Source organism: Canis lupus, unplaced genomic scaffold, assembly GCF_048164855.1.
Source record: "Canis lupus baileyi unplaced genomic scaffold, mCanLup2.hap1 Scaffold_116, whole genome shotgun sequence".
Lineage (NCBI taxonomy): Eukaryota > Metazoa > Chordata > Mammalia > Carnivora > Canidae > Canis > Canis lupus.
In genome coordinates, this window is record NW_027326486.1 from 16,755 (window position 1) to 38,650 (window position 21,896).

General features: G+C 34.5%; 1 protein-coding gene across 1 annotated transcript in view; it reads right to left on the bottom strand.

Annotated features, from left to right (window-relative positions):
- Nucleotides 1–20,936, bottom strand: part of LOC140629755 (WW domain-containing adapter protein with coiled-coil-like) — a 28,666-nt gene extending 7,730 nt beyond the window's left edge. Inside the window, exons 1-6 of the mRNA XM_072819337.1 lie at nt 20,823–20,936; nt 20,148–20,260; nt 15,490–15,798; nt 2,925–3,170; nt 1,302–1,424; nt 26–174 (exon numbers count right to left, since the gene is read on the bottom strand). Coding sequence (XP_072675438.1) covers nt 26–174; nt 1,302–1,424; nt 2,925–3,170; nt 15,490–15,798; nt 20,148–20,260; nt 20,823–20,932 — 1,050 coding nt within the window. The 5' untranslated portion in view covers nt 20,933–20,936. The remainder of the gene's footprint in view (nt 1–25; nt 175–1,301; nt 1,425–2,924; nt 3,171–15,489; nt 15,799–20,147; nt 20,261–20,822) is intronic.
- Between the last annotated feature and the right edge of the window lie 960 nt (nt 20,937–21,896).

The window sequence follows — 21,896 nt, forward strand, 5'->3', positions numbered from 1 at the left end:
CAAATTTCCCTCAAAAGCAACATACCTTTGGCTGTGATGAAACAGGAGGAGTACTAATCAAAGGTTTGATAGGGACTGTGTTAGTCTGAGGTATGCTTATTCTTGGAGACACATACGATCTTGGGGATGATGCATCAGAAGTTAAAGACATTGGAGACTGATTAGATGGCTGAGCTGTGAAAAAGTAAAGCAATTAATTAATTCCAAATAAACCAAAACTTCCGTAATATATATGTAGAGGTCTTTCCATCCCTCTACATGCCCCCTGAACACCAGACAGAACACTTAACTGTTTAAAGTCAGAATCTGAAATACTCACTGGAGTCATGGACTAAAAACGAGCTGTGAATTAGAGAAGCACATCCAATGTATGCCTCCTCCAACCTGTTTTTTTAGGCTGAAGCAAGAAGGTAAGCCTGAACTATTCTCACATGGAAGGCATCCTCACCATTCTTATTTGTTCTTTCTTATTCTATATTTAGGCCTGGTTATACCCCTTTATCTCCTGCCTCATGAGGATAACCAGAGAGTTAAGTCTTTGCACTATTATATTTCAATTTCAGAATAAGTGTTTCTGCTCAGTTTATTAGTTTTCAGAATTGGGGCAGGGGGACAAGTCAAAGTGACCAATTCATTTCTTCTTTGTTCCTATATATGCCTCTTTCCATTGGATGTTTCATGGAGAAGAGAAATAGGTAATTTAAGACAGGACTTGAGCATTTCTGTATCCTGTGGTCAGTCAAAAATCATTAAACATCAAATGTGAACCAAACCAACACTTAAAATATATTCAATGTTTCATAAAAATTGAGGACCTATCAGTTTACACTCAGCTTTATATCAGTTTACACTCAGCTTTAGAGTACATTGACAACTTAAAGTCTGAATTAAATATGTATTACAGATTTAATGGCAATACTGGAAGATAAATGTCAATGTTTGCCTCATCTGGAAAAAAAAATACTGTATATACTAGTGTTAGAAAAAAAAATCATCAAACATCAGGGGTGTTTGAGTGGCTCAATAGATTGGGCATCTGCCTTCTGCTCAGGTCATGGTCTCAGGGTCCCAGGATTGAGCCCCACATTGGGCTCCCTGCTCAGCAGAAAGTCTGTTTCTCCCCGCCCTCATGTACATTCTCTCAAATAAATAAATAAATAAAATTAAAAACAAATTACAGGATCCTGTAAAACAAACATCAAATTGTTATAGCTAGTCTCTTCAGAAACCAAAAAGTTTTACCATGAACCCCCTGCTCCAAATTAATATACAATTCTCACAATACCTAAGAAAATGAATACCTTGTGTAGAGAGCTGAGCAGCTTGAGAAATCAAAGAAGTTATGTTGAAAGCAGATGGTCCAGCAGTAAGAAACTTATGAATTATAGACTGCAATGAGGCTTGTGTCACAGCTGCTGTAAGAACTAAACACATATCTTAAATTAAAATAAAAACATAGTGGCACAGTATGGTATTAGTAACAACTTGAAAACTAAAAAAACCCCAAAGAAACTGCAGTGTTTCAAACTAGAACTCTCAAAATAAAAATCTGTAAGATGGTAATAAAATGGGTCCAGAGATAGGAAATGATCAGAGGTAGAAGAAATTTAATGGTTTTTTTTTTGTAAAGGAAAACAGTAGTTTTCCTTTGCATTAAAATTTGTGTTCAATTTAAGAAACTCCGGAGACTTTTTAAAAACAGTAAAGAGTGTTCCCTGGAAATTCTGATTATACCAGAAATCTATTCATTAATAGCTAAAGGGCTTTTGTAGGTTACCTGAAATTAAAAAGATAAAGGGTAGTTATTTCATGTGAATGCTTTACTAAACAAGGTGACCATTAAAACCCTACATTAGGGCAGCCCAGGTGGCTCAGCGGTTTAGTGCCTGCCTTCAGCCCAGGGCATGATCCTGGAGACCCGGGATCGAGTCCCATGTCAGGCTCCCTGCATGGAGCCTGCTTCTCCATCTGCCTGTGTCTTTGCCTCTCTTTCTCTCTGTGCCTCTCATGAGTAAATAAATAAAATCTTTAAAAATAAAATAAAATAAAACCCTACATTAATACCCACTCCAACAATCTTTTAAAGAACAGACATTAAATAAAAGAAGCTAGGTAATTTAGGAACATCATTTATTTTCAAAGCACAAGATCCTTTATTATTGACATTTTCTTATGCTATCATCTCTTCAAACTGCTTAAAGTCCTACTTTCCCTAGTAAAACATGTACCTATCAAATAGAATGGCACAGTTATCTTAAGAGAATAAAATCAAAATGCAAGAAAGTACAGTAAGAACAAAATTATTGACCAACTAGCGTGAAATAGCTCCATTTTTAAGATAAAGGAAGAACTTAACCATTTAGCACTACTGTTAAATATATTATGTAACAATGTACACATACTGAAATGGACTATTCTAAACAGAAAATTTTAAAATGCTCTTAAGACTGTTTGAATTTGAATAGCTTGTCAATTAAAACTATATCCACTTTTATTCAGACTTCTTTGATGTTGCTAGCTAAACAGCATACTGAAAAGCAAAGTTGGAATTAACAATATGCTAGAATTTAAGTGTTTTTATATCAGTTTTTAGAAATTAAAAAAATTTAATTTTAATTAAAAAAAAGAGATTTATTATACACATTAAGCAGACAGAATAGCTTTATCTCCGGTAAATACCGTACACAGCAAGTCTTGAAAAATATACAGAGAGAAAAAAAAAAGAAAAATATACAGGAAAAATCCAAGTACTACTAACTCAATTACAATACCAAAGGCTTTCAACAACCATGAGGTTACGATATGAATTTCAAAGAATGACGCTCAAATGTGAATTTCAAAATGAAACAAAAGACCACTCCTAAATTGGGGAATTTACTAACGACACGAAGCAAATAATAATAATAAAACTGTTACCAATTTACCTTCATTTATTTTGGATATGTCCACATTAGAATTATTAAGTTGCAGTGTGGCTTGCAAAGCAGGAAGCAGCTGTCTGAGAAGGTTGGGGTCCTGAAGTAATGGAGGTATCGGTGACTGTGGAACAGGAGAAACAGGGATTGCTGACGCAGATGTTGGAGGTGCAGATGTGGGATTCAGTCCAGAGGCAGAGGATGTGGAAGGAGTTGTGCAAGAATGTGATACAGATTTGTCTCCTGGTGTAGACTCTAAGTAAAAAGGAGATAACAAGGCTGAAAAAAAACTACTTGGAGAAAACTAGAACCAACATCGAAAGAGCAACTTTCATGTGCCAAACACCCAACTCAAGTAATTTCATTCCATCTTCCCAAGGTGACACAGGGAGGGGGCTCAGTAAAGATCTACCTACTTAGAATAATAGGGTTAAGTATTTTTATATCCCGATTTCACAGGTGAGAAAACTAAACAAGAAAGATTATGTAACTTGCTTGAAATCACAAAACTTGGTAAAGCAGTGATTCTGCTATATTCATGTCTGATTCTAAAAGTCTCATGTTCTGTTTACTGGTAATGCTGTTTCAAACACAGTTAGTTATGTATTAACTACACGTTCAAATAAGCTTCTATTAAGATAAAGGTACAATACAATTCTCCTGGACTTAATTTAAGGTGAAAATGTTTATGACCACAGTAACAGCCCTCCAAAACATGACAATGACCAGAAAACAAATCAGGATTTAACACCATGGCGAGCACCTCCAATATAGGCTACAGATCAGAAGAATGAAACTCCAACTTTGAACTTTCATACTTAACAATTGAGTTTCCAGATTACATACTTTCCTTCTATAAATATATCTATTTGTCACATTTAAAACTTATTAGCACTAGAAATGATGCTTTTTTAATAGCAACCCATCCACAATACATATATTCAGTATTTTAAATAAACCAAAATAAATAAATAAATAAAACATGCACGGAAAATGGTCATTATCTGAAAGCTATCATTGCAAATTACATATATAGAGTCAATGCAATCGCAATCAAAACTCCAAAAGCATTTTTGGCAGTATTTGAGAAGTTGATTCTATTAACTTATTTGAAAAAGGTAGGGATCCCTGGGTGGCGCAGCGGTTTGGCGCCTGCCTTTGGCCCAGGGCGCGATCCTGGAGACCCGGGATCGAATCCCACGTCGGGCTCCCGGTGCATGGAGCCTGCTTCTCCCTCTGCCTGTGTCTCTGCCTCTCTCTCTCTCTCTGTAACTATCATAAATAAATAAAAATTAAAAAAAAAAAAAGAAAAAGGTAAGGGCTAGTACGGCCATGAAGTTCATGAAAAAAAAAAAAAGAACACAGCTAGTGAAATGTGTCTTGCCAGTATAAAAACTCACAATTGAAAGAAAACCAATATAAGGTCGATTAAACTTCTGTTATGTGTCTTTAGAACTAGAAGATGAAAACAAGAAGGTATCTTTGACATCTAGACGCAGAAAACTACAAAAAGCAAACCAATTACATTCAAAGCACAGATAAGTATTCTAAGGAACTCCTATAATCAGAAAAGACAAACTACACGAAAGAAAAATGAACAAAAGATGAAATAAAGACATTTCCCAGAAGAAACCGGAATGGCTTTACAATTTTTATAATAATACAATGCTTGTTTCTATTTTAGCACAAAACTAGAAACAAACTAAATGTTCACCAACAGAAAGATGAACACTGTATTTTCATACCATGGAATATTACTAATATAATAACTTTAAAGAAAGAAAAAAAGAGGAACAGAGGACCTCTGGATAAAAATATTAAAACAACTAATCAAGATGTTCATGCATATGCTTACAATACTGGCCTAAATATGAAGATTTGCTAAAAATCTTTAATTTTCCATACACACCTATTTCTTGAAGATTTTCAAGTTTGTATATATATATATATATATATATATATATATCCCAAATTAAGACTATTATATGATGTATAAAAGTTGCAGGAATACTGCATCTGAATATTACACTGCTACCTAGTAACTGCAAATCCTCATTTCCAATTCTAAGAACTAAACATTTATTAATCTTCATGTCCGCACAGAAGCTGGGAATTACTAGTAAACTTACTGAAAAAGGACTCCTCTATCAGCCTTTTTATACCACTACTATAATAGTCAAAAGAATTAGGGGCAATAGCTCTCTGAAGTATGGACTTCACAGCTGCTTTAAAATATATTTCATGGCTATGTTGATCAACTATGATCAAAATTGATAAAAGTGTAACATCTGAATTTTTGTAAAGCACACATTTTAAAGAGGGTTATTCAGTTTAGCAGATTGCCTATCACGTTCAATTTTGTTGCTCTGGATTCATATACAAGTATACAGAAACTTGAAAGAAATAAAATTTCCCCTTTGAAAACCTGTCAGTTCTTACATTTTATGATGACAGTTTTCTCCAGATCATACTCCTTAAGGGTCAGCTTAGGGGCATTCCTGATTAATGTTTAAAATGAAAACAAGTTCTGCATTTTTACTTTCTGCATGAACCATCAAATTAGTGCTTACATACCTCTGAAATGATCCTTACTCTTTTGTTACTTTTATTGTGGCTTTCTTCTGTTTTTTAACGTATTCTGATGCTGCTCAATCTATCCACACATTTTTAAAATAAGCACAGCTTAAAAAACTCTTGAGTGCTGCCCTTTAATCCAAAAAAAGGAAACACCCCAGAAAAGAAAACTATACATATTACCATAAAGAAATAAAGTAACAAAAACTAAATATCCTTAACTCTTAGTTTTAGTAAGTTTGTTTACTCTAAGATAAATTTCTTTTGAAGTTCTGTCAAAGATCACTGAAGAGTAGTATGGAAACCAGGTGATCCTGCTTAATATCTAGGAGACCCTTGAACAGGCAACATCTTTAAAGGCCAGAATTTTTCTATTAAAAGGTTTGAGTATCAGTTTTCAGCAGAAAGCTTATCAGAATTATCTATAAAGCTAAAAACAAAACAAAACAAAACAGATACCTGGGCTCCACTCTAATGAACCTGGGGAGGCCCAGGCATATGTTGAAGTTGTAAGAATTCTATAGGTGATTCTGACACCCTAGTTGATTCTGAAAAAACAGGTTAGAGCTTTCAAGGTTGCTTTTCACCTTAAAAACCAAAGGAAACAAAACCAAAACAAAGCAGCATAGCACAAAGGTACAGGAGTGAGTGGAATTAAGGATAAGATGCAAGACAGAAAAGCTAAATCATTTTTCCCAGGTAGGTCTCCTATTTTTTCCATTGAGGTATAACAGACATACAACATTCTAGTAGTGTCAGGTGTTCAACATTCTTATCTATATATACTGCAAAATGATCTCCAAACAGTTACAAAATTATTTTTCTTGCTATGAGAACTTTCAAGACTTAGTTGAAAATATACAATAGTATTATTATGCACATTATGTCCCCATTGCTTTATAACTGGAAGTTTGTATCTTCTGACTTCCTTCACTTATTTCGTCCCAGCAACCACCAAGCTGTGTGCTCTGTATCTATACACTTGGTTTTGGTTTTTTAGACTCTTCACATATATAAGTATTTCCACACTATTTTAATAATAGCTCCACTCACCTTGTCTCCCTATAAAGACACATCCATACAAATGCCCTTCCAAAACATGTTACATGTTAAACATTTTACATATTACTTTCCTCAATCTATATATATAACTGAGAACAATGTACTGAGTTTAATAATATAGATATAAAATACTACTCTGTAAGGTAGTCTTAAAATATTACTAAAGAAAGGTATTGGTTGGGTACCTCTCCTGTGTTTTGAATGCCCTAAAAGAGATCTATTAACGTTACCCAGTATCTTCTATTATATAGTTTATTGTCTTTCCTTTCTTGCAGAACTTTAACAACTTCAGTAGGGGGATTTTGTTGTATTTATCTCTATAGCCCTGGTACGAGAGGACATGACACCAAGATGGCATCAACATGTACTTGTTGAATGGGTACCTGATCCTGCAGTAAAGGCCCAGGTCCACGTACATGCATTCTCCCTCTAATCTCTAAGTATAGAATTTATGATAATACGGAGGAAAGTCTAAGATCTCCATCCTAAATAACTGACAATTACAGCTTTATGCTACTTTCATAAAAGTAAGGAACTATATGTAGTCTTAGAGATAAATTTAACTTATTTAAGCTTATTTTAAATAACCCTATAAAATACTCAACCTTTCTTTTTAAAAAACACAGAGAGGAAATGGAACTATTTGGAATAAACAGTAATGTCATCAAATATATATTTTTATCAAACTAAACAAATAAAAACTTGGGTCTTTCAAAATAAAGACCAAGAAGTAAATGTAGGTAAAAGAACAGTTTTTGCATTACAAAGCCATTTCTATAGGCTCTTCCACTTTTAAAGAATATCATCCTCCAGTCTCATTCCTTAAATGTAAACTCTCCCCAAGCAAATTTAGGTTCCTTTGAGCATTTTTTTCAATCTCTTACACACCTATTTTAAACTTAAACTAAGTCACTTTCCCTTATGATTATTTCTAAGACTTACAGATCTCTAACCAACTCTTTACTATAAACTTTAAAATTTTATCCTCTCATTTTTGGTATATATGCTTTGACAAAATTTTTCTTTCCCCTTATACTTGTATGAATTATTCACTTACATTTCCAATGCTTACCAGTAGGGGCCATAATCTACTAAAGACTAAACTTCAGAGTCACCTAAAAATCTGTTACTATACCCTAATTCTTTTATGGTTTAAAGTTAATATTCACCTCTTCTAAATCTAGGCCCCCATCCAAAATATCCAAGAGCATAAACCAAAGTCAAAATCTATTTTTGACCTACATTTTTCTGGCACGCCAAAGAATTCCTTCTAGATCTACAATAAGATCTAAAGACACTGCACTTAAAAAGGGTAAAAGGTACCATACTACATTTCTAATCATTAATTTCCTCTGATGCTTGGAGAGTTGCTGTAATAATATTCAGGGGAACATGTGAACAAAGCTCAAACTACTGTTGCAAGAAGGGCAGTTTGTTTTGTTCTGTTTTGTAGTAATGGTGTTACACTGAAGATTACAACATGGAGAAGTTACAAAGGAAACAAAGTATTCAAAAGTAGTAGGAAAAAAATGTAATAATAAGGTATCTAGGTGGCAGTAACCTGGTATATAATCTGTGATTTTCACTTATTTTTAATTTGATAATTCATGAATATGTTAAATCACATATCCACCACCCAGAACCTTTTCTTTGCATTTTACAAACGTACAGAAATATGGTGATGTAAAATATGTTAAGATATATTTTTGCACCTTGCTTTTTTATATTCAACTGAGGAAATCTTTATGCTATACATGTAAAGGATAAACATACTCTGAAATTTATTCATGAGAGACACAGAAAGAGAGGCAGAGACACAGGCAGAGGGAGAAGCAGGCTCCTCGCAGGGAGCCTGATGTGGGACTCGATCCCAGATCCCGGGGTCACGATCTGAGCCGAAGCAGGTGCCCAACCATGAGCCACCCAAGCATCCCCGTATTGAAACTTTTAACAGATTTTATTAAAGGGATTCCTCTAATAACCGACATACACATTCCCACCAATTGTGCTTCCCCACATCCAGCTGTTAACTGTCACTAATCTTAAAGGTGAAAAATCTTATTTTAATCTTAATTTCCAATATGCACTGATAATCTTTCTCTTGAAATTTTTTAGCCTGCTAAAATATATATAACATAAAACTTACTACTTTAACTACTTCTAGGTTTACAACTCAGGGCCATTAAGTATTTACAAACTGTTGTGCAAACATCACATAGCACTATCCATCTCCAAAACCTTTTCATCTCTCCAAACAGAAATTCTGTCACCAATTAAACAAGGGCTCATCATCCCACTCCTTAGTAGCCACTATACTACCTCCTTTCAGCATAAGGTCTTCAATTTCATCTATGTCACAGCAGCATGCGTCAGAATTTCCTTCCTTTTTAAGGCTGTATGTCTAGCTAATATATATTTTTTTAAAACCTGTAACAGCTGATGGACACCTGAACCATTTCCATCTTTTGGCTATTTTAAATAACAATGGTACAAATATCAGTGTATAACCACCGGTTTGATTCCCTGGCTTTCAATTCTTCTGGTTATATATCCAAGCACAGAATGGTTTGATCCTATGGTAATTCTAGGTTTCATTTTTTGAGGAACTGCTAAACTGTATTCCACAGGAGCTGCATCATTTTGCATTCCTAGAAGCAATGTACAAGCGGTCTTAAAAAATAAAAATAAAAAAAAGAGGTCTAATTTTTCCCACATCCTCAAAAACATTTATTTTCATTGCTGTTTGTTTTCATAATAATCATCCTATGGGTGTGAAATGTTTTTTTTACTGTAGTTTTGATTGCTTTCCCTGATGCTGAATGCCTTGTGTGCTTACTGGCTGGCCTTGGAGAACACGTCTATTCAAGTCCTTTGCCCATTTTTGAGCTAGCTTGTTTCATTTAATTGCTCAGTTATAGGATTTCATATATTCTAGATATTAATCCTTTACTGGATATAGGATTTACAATTTATTTCCTCCTACTGTATGGGTTGCCTTTTGACTCTAGAGTGCCCTCTGATGCACAAAAGCTTTTAATACTGATGAAGTCCGTTTTATCTTTTTCCTTCGTTGCCTGTGCTTTTTGTGTCACATCTAAGAAATCACTACCAAATCCAATGTCACAGAAATTTTCACCCGTTTCCTTCTTAGAGTTTTTAGAGTTTCAGCTCCTAACTTTAGGTATTTGATCCATTTTGAGTTAACTTTTATAGCTGTAAGCCAAGGCTGGCAATTTTAATTTCCTCTTCTATAACTGCTTGTTCATATCTACTGCTTATTTTTTCTATTAGATTGTCTTTTTTCCTACTATTTTGATGTATTCTTAATGAATCCTTAACATATTGCTATACGTGTTGCAAGTATTTTCTACCAATTTGAGATATGTCTTGTGTTTAAATTTATCAACATTTTTTTTTTTAAAGGCAAAGGCATACTGGATCTTGATTTAAAAAGCCCTTCCCCACCCCTCAAATTATAAATAGTATATTCTTTCATCACAGCTATTCCCCCTGTCCCATTGTTAAAAGTGCCATCTTAGATTAACTAGCATAATTTTAAAGTTACAGACTAATACAGACTAAATTCTTCTACTAACGTATTCAGTTATTCAACAAAATTTGAATCATGGGGGGCCTGCATGGCTCAGTTAGTTGAATGCCTGCCTTTGGCTTAGGTCATGATCCCAGAGCCCTGGGATCCAGCCCTGCATCCCTGCATCAGGCTCCCTGCTTGGTGGGGTGTTTCTCCCCTGCTTGTGCTCTTTTACTCCGTCAAATAAATTTTTTAAGATCTTAAAAAAAATTTGAGTCACTAACACATCTGTAACCAGTTTTCCTAATTTTCATGAAGAGTTTAGTAATCCTAAAAATTATTATAAAGTAAAGCAAAGGAGCGAGGGCTGAACATGGCCCACTCAAGTTAGTTAATGACCTACTACACTAGCTTATAAAAGGCTAGTACTGCCTTAATGCATACTGAAATCTTCAGGTTCATTTAAATTTCACTCAGTCTACATACCATCAAGACACAAAAGCAAAGTTTATTCCAAGTGACTCACACCTCACATTAATGACTAATCCCCCCTCCTGTTAGATTGAGTGCGGAATTAAGTAACCACATTAAGGATTTAGATGCAAACTAGCCCTCAGCAGATTAGCATTACTCAATGAATAGGTCTGCTTCTTTGGTTATTTTGCCTTACTTTTCAAGTTTGTTTATGCTAATAAATCATAACTCTAAAATTACTAAGTAAGAAACTTATTAATTAAGGTCATTAAACTCCTCTCACTCTGGCAGTTATTTGGCCAAAGCAACGGTTTCCTGCCTATTTTGTCATTTCATGAATCTGGAAGAAAGGGTAGAGTTAGATACAATTTAGAACAGTCTATGGGGGACTGAAGAGGCTCCTGGATGACTTCTCATCCAGGTTCCAGTTTCCAACTCCTGGTTTTGGCTCAAGCTCCTTGTCAGGCTCCGCACTATGCTCTGTAGGAAGTCTGCTAGAGATTCTTTCTCCCTCTCCCCGTTAGTCCCCCAGTTCATATTCTCTCTCTTGCGCTGTATAATAAATAAATAATATATATATACATATACACACATATATATATATATGAGGAATGGTTAATGGGATACCAACTGATAAAAACCAAGTTTTAGGTGTTTAAGTATATCATTGTCTCTATCACTCTGTTATATGGTTGTCCAATAAAGTAATATGCCAAGAGATGTTCAAATGTTATCCTAACAACAAATACAGATCTAAAAGAAGATGCCTGACCTTGTTTCACCCTACCTAACACCAGGATTGTTTCCTACAAAACCAGAGCTTCAGATTTTCCACACTCTGTCTCTCAAGCAAGCACAGACTTTGAATTTATCCTTTAAATTAATTAATTTAGTTGCTTCTTCTCAAAAGGCACACTGGCATTAAACAGATCTAAATCTTTAGGTTTACAACAATTATAATACTTTTCTTTTTCTCCAAATCCATTTCTTAAACCATGAACTACTGCAAGTGCTTTCCAAGCCCTTAACACACACACCATTACCATTCTCTGTTACTTATCCATCTACAAGTATTGATGGTCTATTATTTTTTCCAGAACTAGGGATAGAGCAGTGGGTCATAATGACAAAGATCTTGCTATTATTTAACACAGCATCTTACCATGGACACCCCCAGATAGAGCCTAGCCATACTATTAGCACTTACAACCAAGAGTCCAAAAGTCTGATATTACCCAATCATCAGCCTTTTAATATAAATTATTTGTTAAGGAAAACTCAAACAAGGAAATCAGTATATTGATAACAGTCAATAAAAAGGCTTAACTTAAAGAACATGGATGTGCCTGAGAGAAAAAAAATATTTCAAATTAATGGACACTTCACAAATTTAGACCAACTAATGAACAGTTTGAAAATAGTAGTCTTCATTTATACACAAGGAATACTTGGGAAAATTATACAATTTTTCCTATTTCAATAGTCAACTGCAAGGTAACCAAGTTTCTTCCTGTAAGTTTAAAATTACCATATGTAAAAGTTTTAGAAAAAGTTTGTGATTAGCAAATATACTTTGTAGTATTAAAATGGAATCATCTAGGATTTGTTACCAATTTTTAATTACTGGGGTTCAAATTAATATAGATTTGTGTCGGGATCCCTGGGTGGCACAGCGGTTTGGCGCCTGCCTTTGGCCCAGGGCGCGATCCTGGAGACCCGGGATCGAATCCCACATCAGGCTCCCGGTGCATGGAGCCTGCTTCTCCCTCTGACTGTGTCTCTGCCTCTCTCTCTCTCTCTTTCTGTGACTATCATAAATAAATAAAAATTAAAAAAAAATATATAGATTTGTGTCTTTCGTTACCCTAGGGTTTTATGGAAATAACATGAATTTTGGAGAAGCTGCCTCTAACATCATGTACTTAAACAGTGGCAATGTTCAGGTTCTTCTTATCTAAAAAATACACCATCTTTGCAATACTGTCTTAAAAAATAAACTAAAATATGTAGTAAACACTTAGCACCAAGCCTGGTACACAGTTAATTTTTAATGGTATTTGGACAGCCCTGGTGGCTCAGTGGTTTAGCGCAGAATTCAGCCCAGAGCGTGGTCCTGGAGACCCCGGATTGAGTCCCACGTCGGGCTCCCTGCATGGAGCCTGCTTCTCCCTCTGCCTGTGTCTGTGCACCCCCCACCCTCTCTCGCTCTCTCATGAATAAATAAATATTTAAAAGAAATTTTTTAATGATATTTTAAAAATTTGTCAGGAATGGTGAAGCATGGAGGGAGAAGGTAGTATAGGTGAACCAAGTTCAACATGTAATTAATACCTAACTCTAAACAGTTTAATTAAGTCAACTAAAATTACAATATGATAGGTGCTATAATAATAAATAAATATAACAGGGAGAGGTTTGGGAAACACAGACTAAGAGAGCATAACTGACGCTGAGAACCCAAGGGCATTGGAGCTGCCTCTTAAAGAGCTCAACAGGATGGAATGTTAGAGCATGTCCTTTTTCAGCGAAAGCTCACAACAAGAATGGATATAACATGCCCAGGATATAACAGGCTGCAAGCAGACTGTCAGGCACTAAGAAGTATGGACGTATCCTGTGGATAATGGAAAAGTATTAGAAGTAACACAATCCAATCTAAATTTTATAATGAAACAACTGTCAGTGAATAGTGTGGATGGAAGGATGCAGAACAGTTATTAGAAGGCTTTTTCAAGAGAGATGCCTGGAGTTTCCATAGTAGTGGCGACATCCAGAGAAAGGATAGAGAAGGTGGAATCCAAGATCTGCTGATAGGTCAGTAGACAGAGATGAGGACAAATTCTAAAGAACAAGAAACAGTGGAGGACAGTGTAGTTACTTACCAAGAATCTGAGAATAAGCTGTGGGGAAAGGGAGGCATTTGGGACACAACAAGTCCTTATTGAAATAAAGCAGATAAAAGGTAGGAGTCAGAAATAAAGATTTGGGAGTCACTTTTGTAGATAAGACTGCCTGGCAAAAGAGAACATACTGAGCAAGAAAAAAAGAAAACAGTAAAAGGATGAACAATACTGGTTATTTAGGGGGCAAGAAGAGAACTAGAATATTGAAAAATAGCATTATTCCAGAAGCCAGTGATGGAAAGAATTTCAAAAAGGAGGTAAGAGCTAAGAATTAAATTAACAAGAGAGAAATGAGATAAAGATATTTTTTTAAAAAAAAGATTCTATTTATTTGAGATTTTAAAAAGGTATGAGAGAAAAAAAAAAAGGTGTGAGAGACAGAGGGAGAGCACAAGTAGGGAGGAGGGGCAGAGGGACAGGGACATGCAGGCTCCCTGCTGAGCAGGGAGAGGGTTGCAGGGCTCAATCCCAAAACCCTGGGATCATGACCTGAACCAAAGGCATTTAACTGAGTCACTCAGGCACCCCAAGATAAAGACTTTTAAAAGGCCACAGGATTTAATGATTTTTAAAAGAATTTCTGTGACTAAATAATCAAAATTATAAAAATTGAAAAACCGTTAACATCCTTTAGAAAGTACTACCACATTAACAATTACTGCATTAATTCAGATTTCCCTCAAGAATTCTCTTTACAAATTTAATTCTGCATCAGGGTAAATATGACTTCAACATATGGATTTTGGTACAAATTATCTTAGGGGAATCTGACAACATTTGGGACGATCTGTTTATGATGCATTAAGCACCAGATGATAAAAGTACGTGGCTTATTTATTTATTTAAAGATTTTATTTATTCATCAGAGACAGAGAGAGAGAGAGAGAGAGAGAGAGGCAGAGACACAGGCAGAGGGAGAAACAGGCTCCATGCTGGGAGTCTGACATGGGACTCGATCCCGGGTCTCCAGGATCACACCCTGGGTCGAAGGCGGCGCTAAACCGCTGAGCCACCCGGGCGGCCCAAAGTACGTGGTTTAAATATGGAATGAGTACTTACAGAAGAAATTCAAATAACATGCATAAAAGAAAACAAGCAGCAAAGAAATCTATGAGAACCCTTTGTAAGCAAATTAAATCAATGTGAAATAATGAATCAAACCATAGATTAAAAGCTTAAAGACTCATTAGCTCCCTGTAACATCTCTTAAACCCACAGGACATTTAAAAGTTTCTCAGAATTTACTCATGCTAATCTGCTAATTAGGCTGCTAATGGGTCTGCCTATAATTTATTTGCCTATTGTCTTTTAATTTCCTTCATTTCTTAAAACACATTATAATGTGTTAAGTTTAGAATTGTGAGTGGTCTGTGCAAATAAACTTATTATCTCATCACTCTGCTTCTGTTGTATGTTATCTCCTGAGTAGTTGTAGCCACAATTTTTCTCCTTTAACATGCTACGGTTATCAGCACTGAGCTGGATAAACACAATTGGAGTTCTGAAGTTAACTTCTACCCTTCAGATTTAAGTTCTAATTCAGACTTTAAGACTCTTTGTCCTCTGGCCCAGGACACAGTTTTCTTATTCACAAACTGAAACCAATAGTTGCATGTTGTGCAGAAATAACAGGTTTTAAAAGGTCTCTATTCATATCAAATTTTAATTAACAGAAAATTGAGACAATATCTCAACTAAACCATCATGACAATTATCACAAAAAACAAAAATTACTTTTACACAAATATGATGGGACAGTCCTTTGACTTTAAACCATTACTAACTTATAAATTAATAAGCACTTGACTTCGAAGTGTCAAAGGCAAAACAGCTAAGGCTTAGTAATTAAAATTAAAAGAAAAAGCTAAATATGGCTAACTCTAGACCTAAATCTACGCAGTAACATTTAAAAGACTTTTAAAAAGAATTTATAATTAAGAGTCTTATTCAAGCTAATGGAGATACTGTAATATAATAAAAAAAACTCAATCTACAGTTCAACGTGCAGCATCTAGTAATAATGGCATACCTTTTCTTTCTGTTTTCTGTGCAGGGACAGAAGATGTGGGTGTAGGCAGTTTTGATAAAGTAGATGCTCCATTAGCATCAAATGATTTCTTTGGCTGGTGATCAGACTGTAGCGTAAATGGACTAGAAGGAAGAGTGCTTGGGGTAGCAGTTGGATGAACCACTGGTTTGATGGGGTGCTGTACTGGCGTAGAACTACTGTGAGTCTCTGCTCTTGGCAGTCTGTAGTCTCTGTCATTGTGTCTGCTTGTTTGAGACAAAATATTCTGTGGGAGCAAACTACTGGCATCACTGGAATGCTTGTCTTCCACTTTAGTTCACAGTTCGAAAAAAGAGATGACAGAAGGGGGAAGAAAAAAGATTACATTAGAATCCTGTCTATAGAATCAGCTAATTTAGCAACATACTTATATCTTGTTATAAAACTGCAAGCCCAGTTAGTATCTGCAGTTTTACCACCAGCAAATACTGAAAAACTGCAAGCCCAGTTAGTATCTGCAGTTTTACCACCAGCAAATACTGAAAGAGGATATTTAGCCTCAACTCTAAGTAATCTATACTCAGATTTCAAATGAGCTATGAGCTTTTGGGGATTCTTTAGAACCACACCACAATTCAAACAAAACACTGGAAAAAAAAAAAAAAACAAACAGTCCATATATGGAGTTTTAACGTTTCACTCAAATGAAAAATTTTAAAGTATTTTAAAAATATAAAAAGCAAATGGTCCATTCTTTTAAAATATGGGCCGTGGGTTCTAATAATTGAATTATCCACAGTGGTTCAACTGCAAAGGAATATTAGCTTTATTAGCCTGATTTTTCTGAATACTGAAGTAGCTAATTAGTGGTCTCTAAAGTAGTTTGTGCTAGGGCTTTAAATGGGACGGCTGAATTTATGATGAACTGTGCAATCAGTAATTAAATCAGTTCATATTTTTGAAAATGCTAACAATACAAGTTAGTAATAAGCTCAAGTTATAGATAATGCTATCTGAAAACAGAGAAGGCCTACATCCAGCAGCATAGTCAGAAAAATCTACTTGCTATTACCAGTTATATTAAAAACATCCTCTTCCAATTTGGTCACAAAACATTTAAACCTCAGAAATACTTCTGCTTCCACAAAAAAATAAGGAAAATTCCAATCTTGATAAAATTTATCAAAAAATCTCTAACCAAAATTATAAGTCTAATCAATAACTGAAACTTAAAACAACTTTCAAGTAGAGAAATATCTTAAGATTCAAGCACATATGTAATAATAATATTACCAAAAGATGCCCTCCCCATTGAGTATTTTAGGTTTTTTTTTCCCAATTCATGGTTCCTCTGAATCTAGAAACCAAGACAGCACAAAGAAGGAAGTATGCTTAAACTACAAGTCAGTTTCCAAACCTTCAGCGTACAACTCCTACATGTTATACTAAACAGAATGTACTGGCTACTGCCAAAAAGCTTTAGTTATATCAAAACACAAAGTCTTTGACTTAATAAATGAAATTCAGTGTTGTAAGTTACACATATATTAACCTTAACAGAAAAAGGTGAACAGATTGAGCTAATCACAGCAAAATACAAACATCTGTTGCATGATATTAACTCATCAGTAAACTATCCATTTGCATGCACAAGGAACTTAAATTTTATTCTACAATTTCTTCCTGAAAAGAATACTGCTACAACAGAAACGTTTAGGAATAAAACAGAAATAATACCATACCCAATTCCCACCAATCCTGTCACTTGATTACCAATAACTTTTATTTCCTGGACACCAAGAAAAAAATCTCACTTCTGTAAGACTAGAGTCAAAGAGTATCAAGCAAATGTATTCAGATGAAAATTAAAGTTGATACTTCTTCAGACACTTGTAAGCTTTACAGTGGCAGCAGCATTATAGGAACTAAGGAAGCTGTAGCTACAACAGCTTTCTATGATTCACAACTCTAGACGAAACAGTTAACATGGTGACTTTACTTGCACACCGCCTCCACAACAAAGACATTTGGCAAATGTAAGGAGACATTCTTGGTTATCACAACTTGGAAGAGAGGAGGTGTGCTACTGGCATCTAGCATGTAGAGGCCAGGTACAGTACTCTATGTCCTAAGACACAGGACAGCAACCCACAACAAAGAATCACCTAACCCAAAATGTCATTGGTGCTACAGTTGAGAAACACCAAGTTAAGGTTTCTCTAAGTATAGAGCAATAATTCTGTAAGGCACAGATTAAAGACAATGAAAATAATCTAGTAGCAGTAAAACCAAATAAAAATTTTATCCATAAAGTTTTCAAGGTCAAGTTCTAGATAACATTATTTGCTGTAGTACATAAAATAAATTGATTTTCTACCTTTTTCTCCTTTCATATAAAATCTTTCAATCTGCCCACCCCCACCAACATGCATACCTTGTATTGGCAGTTCAAACTGCAAAGCTTTAGGTCTTACCCAACATGAACACCAATGTGCTGGACACATGGGAAAATTCTGCCAATACTTTTTGGACAGAAAAAGTTAAGCACTTAAATGACTCAATGACTTCATTACTACCACACTTAGGTATAACTCAGTTGACCAATTAAGGAAAAATAAAAAGAAATATAGCTAAGGTTTTTTTTTTTTTTCTAATTATCACTTAAAACTGAAAAAGTGAGACACATGACTGTACTTCAACACACACAGAGACCTACTGACTCCTCATTTGCACTTTTAGGAATGTGACTAAGGAAGTAATGGGCAAAGATAGACATCACAGCACTGCTGACAGTAGGAAAAGGATAAAAACCACCCAAGTATCCACAGATGATTACCTATAAATGAGGGCACATCAAAAAAAAAAAAAAAAAAAAAAAAAGGAAAACCATGTAATTTTAACACACAGGGATTTCTAAACTGACACAGAAATATTTCCTCAAAATATTAATGAACAAAAAAAGGTTAAAAATAGTAACATATAATGCCATTATGTAAAACACACACATATGTAGTTTTAATACACATTTATATACACGCAGAAAAAAGTGTATGTCCCCAAATGTTCTTGGCTCATGAAATTAAAAAAAATCCCCTTTTTATTTTTTAGTAACAAACATGCTTCACTTTTGAAATTACAAAGAAAAAAGAGAAGGAACTCCTTCATTTGTGAAAGAAAAAGATGCACACAATTTAAAAACACAATTCTGATTTTATTTCCTTAAAGATGGTTTATTAGAAAGACAAAAAAACACTACTTTCACTTTCATCAATACTTCCATCAGATCTTTATTTACTTCCATTTACTTCAAGAGAGGAGAAGAGACTTAAAATGATAGGGTATTTTGGAAAGAATAAAGCTGACGCACTAGGCTATTTTTTTCCCTCTCTGGGAACTATCACCCACTAAGTGAGAGGCCTGGCCCAAAATCTTAAAAAAAAAAAAAAAAAAAAAGTGACTATTTTTTTTACAACCATTTGCCACTCCTCCACCATATCTTCTCAATATCCTTCTGCAGTTTGTTCAGACAGAACTACTACAAGCTGGGTGCGGTTTTTTTTTTTTTTTTTTAAACCTGGAGAGGAAAACCTTTACCTTATTTCTGATTGTTTGCAAGAAGTAACAGTTATTCAAGATATTAAGTAAAATGGAACCAGGACCCAAGTCTTCTGTCTCAAAAATAGTTTTAATTTCCTTACTTCAGTACACTAAATCATTGTTTTGTAAGAATTAAATACAATTTCACTAGTACAAAAAAATTAAATGTTCAAAGGAACATATCTTAAAAATTCAGTGAAGAATTATGTTACTTTACTATCTGCTTCATCTTAAAACTTTTCCCATCAAAAAAGCAGTACTGTCTTGCTAAGACCAAATACAACCTTCTATGTAAGTTACAGGAAGAAGATGTCCAAGAATTCCCTGAACACATCTTAAAAATTCTTCCAAATTTCAAAATCTAATAAAAAGCCTAAGAAGTCTATGGTGGCATTTAAATTCTATTCTGGGCAAAAGGAAGCCACTGGGAATAGAGGACCTTTACTAAAAGCTTCAAATTCAAATTTAATTTGAATTAAGAAATAAATGCATATTACTCATATTGTCCCACTTAGACAAAATGTGACCTCAAAAACCTTTAAGGTATGCTCACAGTATAGAGATGCTATTCACATCTATGATGATGTAATCAGTTCCCAGATAAAAGGTAAAAAAGTTTCTCACTGATAAACACAAAACACCAAGAGACACTTTAATGTTACCATCTGTGTGTGGCTACAATTCAATTGTTAGATTCAAACATTCAATGAGTTTTGGAAGAAGTTTCACTGTCCAGTTTAACAGGACACAATTCAGCAAAGGGGGGAAAAAAAACCCAAACAACTCCTGTTTTAAGAGTCAATCCACAATATGAGATTTTGTTTTCCACCAATTCAACTGCATCATAGCCAGTATGAGTAGTGAAGAATAACATACGTGTACTAATCCTCCATGAACTCTTTTCCTTTTCAGGAAACAAAATGGTGGAGGTTAGGAAGACAGATCTAACATAAAAGAAACTATACATTTACATTATTTTAGTTTACATATGTAAACAGCTATGCATATGGATATAAACATACAAACTATAGGAGTGAATTAAACATCATGTTGTTTCAAAGAAAAAAAAAATTAATACTTACTTCCACTGGCAAACCCACTAGTGGCTGTTGCTTGCATCACCTCCCTTCTGTAATCCCTATCTTTTGGGAAGCTGTTAACTGCCATCTTGTTTGCTTCTTTTTGTCTCTGTTCTCTAAAAATAAAACATAGATAAACTCATAAAAATTACATCAGGTACAATGAGTTTACATATGACACTTCTGACCAAATGCTCAACAGAATGTTATATGGAAAATAAAAGAACTGAACATAGCCATAATATCAACTGGTATGGGAGATGAAACATAGCTAACAGAACATTAATGTTTCTCAGTGATAGCATTATAGCAATTGTTTATAACACCATTAAACCCTACAACCAAAACTCCCCAATATTAATTCTACACATATGAAGGAAACATTAATATACTTTAAATTATGAAAATGTTCATTATAAATGATAATATAGGTTGATATAAAATCTTAAATATACTGATGGTTTACAAGGTCCTTGTGGACAGTGACTTATCCAAGTTTTTTCTTTCTTTCTTTTTTTTTTTTAAGCAAAGAGAAATTATAGAAAACATAATGGGCCAACTATTGCAATTGAAGGGGGGAATGAGGAGTTTCACTAAGAAACCTAAGCTGAGAAAGTTCTAAGATGTTAAGCTGTAGTCAAGAATAATAAGTATTTTTTAATGAGTAAGAGCAAATACCTTTCAAGCCACTCTTTTGGGAAACCATTGTGAAACTTCGGTTCGACAATTGTAGTAGTATTTTTTCCCAGAAGAGCTAATATGCTCAGACCAGTCATCTGCAGAATCATAAGGCTTAAAAATACATTTTTAAAAATTAGAAAATATTAATACTATTTAACCACTTATTATGAAACTTCAACAGTCAATGGTTTTCAAAGCACATATAAGGGAAAAGACCATAAAAAAAATGTACCCTGATATAAAATGTAATTGTGTGTGTGTGTGTGTGTGTGTGTGTAGATATCTATCTATCTATGTGTGTGTGTGTGTAGATATCTATCTATATCTCTTAGGAGACTTTAGTCTATGAAAACCTTCAAAAATAACAATGGAAAATCCGGTAAAATACGAAATTAAAACAGATTCATATACATTAGTTTATTAAGCACAGAATGAGAAATGCAAAATTAACATCTTGACTTTGGAAAAGCATTACCAAAGTTCCCCATTACATAATTTTAATTGCTGAAATCCTGTCACATGGGGGGGGGGTGGAGATTAGAAAACCCATACTTAACTGATTTCATGACATGATGGCGTATCAATTTTAAACTCATGCACAATAATACTCATATATATTAGTAACCAAGAACAATTGGTCTGTATTCACTGTTACTTAGTGAAGAAAAAAAAAAACCCACAGAATTTAAAAATAAAACTATAAACACAGAGCTAATTAAAAGCCATATATTTGCTTCACCTTCAAAATCCATGAGATTGGGCAAGCTAAACCTTGTCTCACATAATATATGAGGTCAGCAGCATCACTCATATCCCTGTAACAAAAACTAGCCTTTCAAAAACTCTCAGATACATTCTCTTTAGGTATTTTACAGGTATAGTAAAATTATAAAGAAATTAGAGAAATCTGAAAGGAGGGCCAATTTCCATGCTACTGATCTAAAAAGTGTAAAATTTAAAGAAGTGCACTGGCCCCAGGAATCTGGAAGAATCCCAAGTTACTTCTAGATGAATTTCTGGACTATTTCCTCAAAGGAGCTTTGAGATTAATGAAATGTTATACGTTGGTAG